Source organism: Limulus polyphemus, unplaced genomic scaffold (assembly GCF_000517525.1).
Source record: "Limulus polyphemus unplaced genomic scaffold, Limulus_polyphemus-2.1.2 Scaffold79, whole genome shotgun sequence".
Classification (NCBI taxonomy): Eukaryota; Metazoa; Arthropoda; class Merostomata; order Xiphosura; family Limulidae; genus Limulus; species Limulus polyphemus.
Window position 1 is genome coordinate 438550 of NW_013665689.1, and position 6504 is coordinate 445053.

Here is a 6504-nt window from a genome sequence, read left to right on the forward strand (position 1 = left end):
ATAGATATGTTAAAGTATGATGTAGTGAAGTGTAGATATATTAAAGTATGATGTAGTGAAGTATAGATATGTTAAAGTATGATGTAGTGAAGTGTAGATATATTAAAGTATGATGTAGTGAAGTGTAGATATGTTAAAGTATGATGTAGTGAAGTATAGATATATCAAAGTATGATGTAGTGAAGTATAGATATGTTAAAGTATGATGTAGTGAAGTGTAGATATATTAAAGTATGATGTAGTGAAGTGTAGATATGTTAAAATATGATGTAGTGAAGTACAGATATATCAAAGTATGATGTAGTGAAGTATAGATATGTTAAAGTATGATGTAGTTAAGTATAGATATATTAAAGTATAATGTAGTGAAGTATAGATATATTAAAGTATGATGTAGTGAAGTGTAGATATATTAAAGTATGATATAGGGAAGTATTTTAGAGACGTTTAATCTATGTCCGGAGAGTTATTGCGGAAAGTTCAGAGAGTTATGAAAGTGCCAAATGAGACATATAAACGGTATGGAACAAGGCTGCACGAGTTGCTAGTTAAATGGATTAACTGTACTTGACTGTAGATGCTGAGAAGATTGTAGATTTGACGTTGAAGAGCAAATTTTGACAAAATTACCAACACAGTTAGTAATATGGTTAAAAAAAAAGATAGGTAGATCACAAACGCACGTAAGACATTGGTTTTAGCGGATAAATATGTATTAACAAGGAAACACAGCGGATTAGTAGTAGGGGGAGATCAAGCTAGTATAAATACCTACCGCAAATAAATAAAACTAGATAAACGATCCCAGAAAATTGTAAGGAAAAACCTTTCCACAGAGTGATTTTGTGGATAAGGAAAGAAATTAAAAATATTCGCCAAAATGTTTTATATGTGATTAAGTAGGAAGAATAAGAATATTATAGAAAGAAGGGAGAATGTTATGTATTATACTGAAGGCAAAACGAAAAAATTCAAATAAATACTTTGAAGAAGTGACGAAGAAGTGACCGGGATACCGGTAGTTGGAAAACCCTGGAGCAGGAGGGTCTCACTGCACTTTATCACCACTTAAACTCACATTGGAATAGTCGAGCTTTTCAAGATGGAATAATCGTACGGTTGGCGGATGGTATCTGACATCCGGTTTTACTTGGTAATAAGGTAGAAGCTGTCGGATTGCAGAATACACGAATATCGGTGGTGACACATAGCCAATATAGGAGTAGAAGTTAATGAAGACACCGATCATCAAGGAAACAATGCAAATAATGAATTTCTACTAGAATAGGAAATATATATCGGGAATAAATGATTAACTGACAACTACAAGATGAGAGTTTGGATGAATGCCGCAGTGAAGCCGTGGTGGAGGAACATAAAATAACTAAACTCGGGCGAAATTATTATTACTGGCAGGAAGGAGTAATATGAAATAGCTGGTAAAGATCAAATAGTACTCCCAAATGAATATAGATGGAAGCTATTAGTGTTAAAGCATGATGCAACTCTAACACTAGAAAATATAGACATAATTAAAATGAAAGTTAGGATTAGTAGGAACTATTATGGCTGGGTATGTTTGGAAACATATATATATATATAAGACTGTGAATTGTATTGTGATATAAGTAAAACCACTGAAAATTATCAGTGCTCCGCAAAATACTGTGAGAGTTAAAACAATTTAACGAAAAAGAGTGATAACACCGAGATTGAGTACAATCAACATTGTTCGATGCAAGAATCGGTTAGCGTTGAGATATGTGAGAAAGTTGGTCAGTTCCTATGGGATTAGGTGGATTACAGCATTAAGTGGCTAAAGAATTAGTTGAAGATCGGCCACTTTTCTAAGTACAGAGGATTTGGAAGCTACAAGAACCCCTATATTTATAAGACGTTTAATTCGATATTATTAAAACATATGTGTTGACATGGTTTAGAGAAAGATATACAAAAGACGAGACGACCAACGAGATGAAAACCGATCAGATGTGAGAGCCTAAGAATAAACGGAGAGTGAATTGCATGGGAAAATACGATGCCAGTAAGAACCAAAACTAGTCCTAAGCCTAATTTCCCTATATGTTAATGATATAGTAATAAACTGAAATTTCTTATGTTTATATTAGGGTCAATTTCCAATAGCAATAAATATATCCTTAATAAGGTTGAATGGAAAGGGGCGTGCGAATATAACACGATCATAACAAAGTAGTGAAGATGGTGTAAAAAGATAACCTACCATGGTTATTGAAATCTGATGTTTAGCATTACAAGCCCTCAGACTTACTACTGAGCCATTGGGGGTGGGTGGGAGTGGAGGAAAAGGTACTTTAAACACTAAAATCACTTCACTGCCCGCTGTTTTGGCTTTAGAAAGCAGTTCTTACTCTCCAGAAACATCAACGAACTATTCCACTATTATCATTACACTAAAATATTAGACAAAAAGCAATATGTGAATGAAGAAGCAAAAGTAATTAAGAATATAATAAAGGAAAACACCTCTACATGATGATGTACAAACGTAGGACGAGATACTTCACATTGGAACGTTTTCCTACACTTTTATTTTCTATAAGTTTTTTTTTTGTTAGAACTGTCATAAGCTATTTACAACGCATTATCTAAACATAAAAAAAAACAAGCCCATTCAACATCAGATCCAGAACCATTTAATATTGTAATGCAGATACGGCAGTAAGTTTGTATATAGTTAAATAGTCGGCCTACTGTATGCATAATTGGGATCATGCAATGGAGCTTTTTACATGTTTTGTTAATAAAAATAATTTTAGAAACTATGTATTCTATTTGATTATTAGATAAGGAATCTATTTTCTTCCTAGAAAACAAGAAGACAGAACTAATGCAGCGACAAACGTAGGTATCATTTACGTTTTACATAAGAATATATATTGAGAGTAAAACTGCCCTTTTAAGACTAAAAATACGTGGATTTCGTGTCTAGGTTTAGGTTTCGCTCATTTTCAGTTAATTACCAAGTCATCAGCTTAATTCTTTAATAAAGATTACTGTTAAAAAAAGAACAAGAAAAATGAGAGGTATATTAAACTTCTGGTTTCAGACTAAAAGAATAGCGAGATATTCAATATATATATATATGTCACCCGTCATATACATTATATTTGTTCCTTAGGTTGAATAGTAAATCGCTGTGAGCAAATGTTACACTTTTTTTTATAATGCTTTTTTCTGTCCGTGAGCTCAAATGAATTAACTTTTACGTATTGCAGCAGTTTTTATTACAAAAACATACACAAAAAATATACATTCAATATAGCTTGAGCCATTCGGAAATTCCAAGTTAAAAAGAAAAATAGAATAATCTAACATTTCCTTCCTAAGCAGGCCTGAGGGACGAGAGCTAACTGTTGATGACACCCCAGGGGGCGCTTCCCCTCTTCTGACGATCCTTGATAAACCTGATGGAAGCCCCCTATTGAAACCTATTGTTGGAGGTATGAACAAATATCTGTTAATTTCACCGGGGGAGTGTTCACTTACTCTACTATTCATTTTCTTCAAATACTTCCATGCTTAAAGACACTTATGAGTCTACATTGAAATTGCTTTCTAAGTGTGTAATGGTTATTTCTCCTCCTTTCGTCGGCAACCCGAATCAAACTCAGAAGCTACCATGTGTATATATATAAATTCGTTATATTATTGTTGTCCTGCCAGGCAAATATCACATTTATATAAAAAAACAATATGATAGCAGTACGTGGTGCCTTAGTATTGTATTGCTTTTACTGACAAAAAAAAGAGAAAACGATTACTGTAAATAATATATGTATATGACTGATCTTAAAAATAGAAATTGTCTTCATACTGTAAACAGATCTCAACTGTACCGAACTGGTAACTGGTGATCGCGTGGGCCGCCCTCTACACTTCCCTATTAATCGAAATGGAAACGATCGCAGATGACATGGTAATCAAGGTGAGTAGTAAATAAATGTTACTGTGTTATAGATAAATAATCAAAAACGAATCTGCCAATATATAGTTATTGAACGGTGAGTAGTAACGAATCCGCCAATATGTAGTTATTGAACGATGAGAAGTAACGAGTCTGCCAATATATAGTTATTGAACGGTGTGTAGTAACTCAGTGTTATTGTATTTCAGATATATATATAACCAAAAACGAATCTACGAATATATAGTTATTGAACGGTGAGTAGTAACTCAGTGTTATTGTATTTCAGATATATATATAACCAAAAACGAATCTGCCAATATATATAGTTATTGAACGGTGAGTAGTAACGAATCTGCCAATATATAGTTATTGAACGATGAGAAGTAACGAATCTGCCAATATATAGTTATTGAACGATGTGTAGTAACGAATCTGCCAATATATATAGTTATTGAACGATGAGAAGTAACGAATCTGCCAATATATAGTTATTGAACAGTGAGTAGTAACTCAGTGTTATTGTATTTCAGATATATATAACCAAAAACGAATCTGCCAATATATATAGTTATTGAACGGTGAGTAGTAACGAATCTGCCAATATATAGTTATTGAACGATGAGAAGTAACGAATCTGCCAATATATAGTTATTGAACGATGTGTAGTAACGAATCTGCCAATATATAGTTATTGAACGGTGAGTAGTAACGAATCCTCCAATGAGTAGACATTGACGTTAAAATTATAAAAACATACTTTATAAAAACTTTAAAAAATTGAAAACCCTTATGTGGTGATAGTCATTTTACTACGGAAATGTGGCAACCGTTAAAAACAGAATTGTAAACGATTGTTTTAAAATTAACAGATATAAAAAAGGATCACAAATTACTATAAAACTATTGTGGATATGAAGAAAGTCTCAGTATAAAAGTCGAAACGTCGTCACACCCTAGAAACAATCTGTTCTGTGTTGTGGATATCTAATTTTCAGTGAGATACTTTAAAAATATTCTATTATTTCATATTCATTTTAATGTATACTAATTCAAAACTACAGAAATGTTTTTGAAATGTCTTAACTATAAGTTTTTAAGAAAGAAGCTTCACTTTCTTTTATAACAATCTAATTGTAGAACTTGACAAAAGAGATATATGCTGACAACGCTCCGTTTCTTTTTTAGCACTGACACCTTACATCAAGGATATTGGGACTTTCCTGATCATCACATGATTTAGGGTGCTTTTCAGTACCTAGCCGTACATATACGACAAAAGGTTTTGGCTAAAGGAATGGTTAGAGTAAACATTGTGGCATTTTTTATGAGAGATAACACTTATTTTTAGATACTTGATTCCTTAAATCTTAAAAAAATTCTTTACCAATGATTTAAAAGAACCATGTCATTTGAAGATAGCAGACAAGTGTAAAGAGAGTCTTATTTAAATAACAATGATAACGGAATGGTAAAAAAAAAAAAGATTTGACCCTTTTGAAGCTACAACTAAAACGTGTATGTATTGCAGCCCAAGAAAATAATAAAAAATAATATGTTTAAGTCTTATGCTTTTTACTTTATTTCATCACTGATACACAGTAAACGACATGTATTTATAACTGAATGAATAAAATATTAGGATCTCGTTACACTTAAGACAATAAACTCTGAATTATGATTTCTTTCTTACAGTTGAAAAAAAAGGAAAATTTGTGTTAAATACAAACAACTTGTCTGGTGTGTGTATGATTATAACACAAGCTCAAGTGGAAAATAACATAATCATTACGAGCTAACTAAACAGAATACAGATGTTTTTACCTCGTTGACTGGTGCACAGTCTTTGTATAGAAATCCATATAATCTACAAATGCTTAATAAAGATATGACTTTACAACAGAATAACGTGTTTAAAATTCTTAATTGAAAACCGCACATTATTTGGGTTCTTAAATAACTCGAAAAGTTGCACGTTTATGTCGTTACAATAATATAATGTGTTATAATCCACACAAGCCTGTGTTTGTGGAGTAGTTTATGATGTCATGAAATAACACTATGTTTGTGTTAGTTTAAAATACAACCTTTTTACAGTATACTAATTCCAAATACCAGTAATGAATAATTTCTACTTATTTTATAGTTAGTTGCACTTAAAAAAATAATTTTTTTTTTAGTATTTGCAATGACGGTTTACCCTTCAGATGCAGTAATCATAAGTACTTCTTATTCTTCATATAAATAATATATGCTATGTTATTTCAGAATTGCTCGTCGCATATGAAGTAATTCTAATAGATATTGAAATTATATACACCGTAATATCTGAAGATTTGTATGTTTCATAGAAGTATACTTTGTAAATTAATTTTTACAAATAATGAAATATTTCTACGAATAAATGCTTCTCTTCTCTAGAAACTGCATAAAAATATTAATTTTTTTTAGATTTATAACATTTTGGTTATGACCAGATGAAACTACTGTTGTAAAATGATGTTAAGTATTCTCATCTCAGCTCATTTCTATGAAACATTGGGTATCGGATATTCTGC

At 31.6% G+C, this 6504-nt stretch overlaps 1 protein-coding gene across 1 annotated transcript in view; it reads left to right on the forward strand.

The window, feature by feature from the left end:
• Positions 1-6297, forward strand: part of LOC106467328 (titin-like) — a 125409-nt gene extending 119112 nt beyond the window's left edge. The window contains exons 9-11 of the mRNA XM_022396170.1: positions 2826-2883; positions 3373-3482; positions 6215-6297. Coding sequence (XP_022251878.1) covers positions 2826-2883; positions 3373-3482; positions 6215-6297 — 251 coding nt within the window. The remainder of the gene's footprint in view (positions 1-2825; positions 2884-3372; positions 3483-6214) is intronic.
• The last annotated feature ends 207 nt before the right edge of the window (positions 6298-6504 follow it).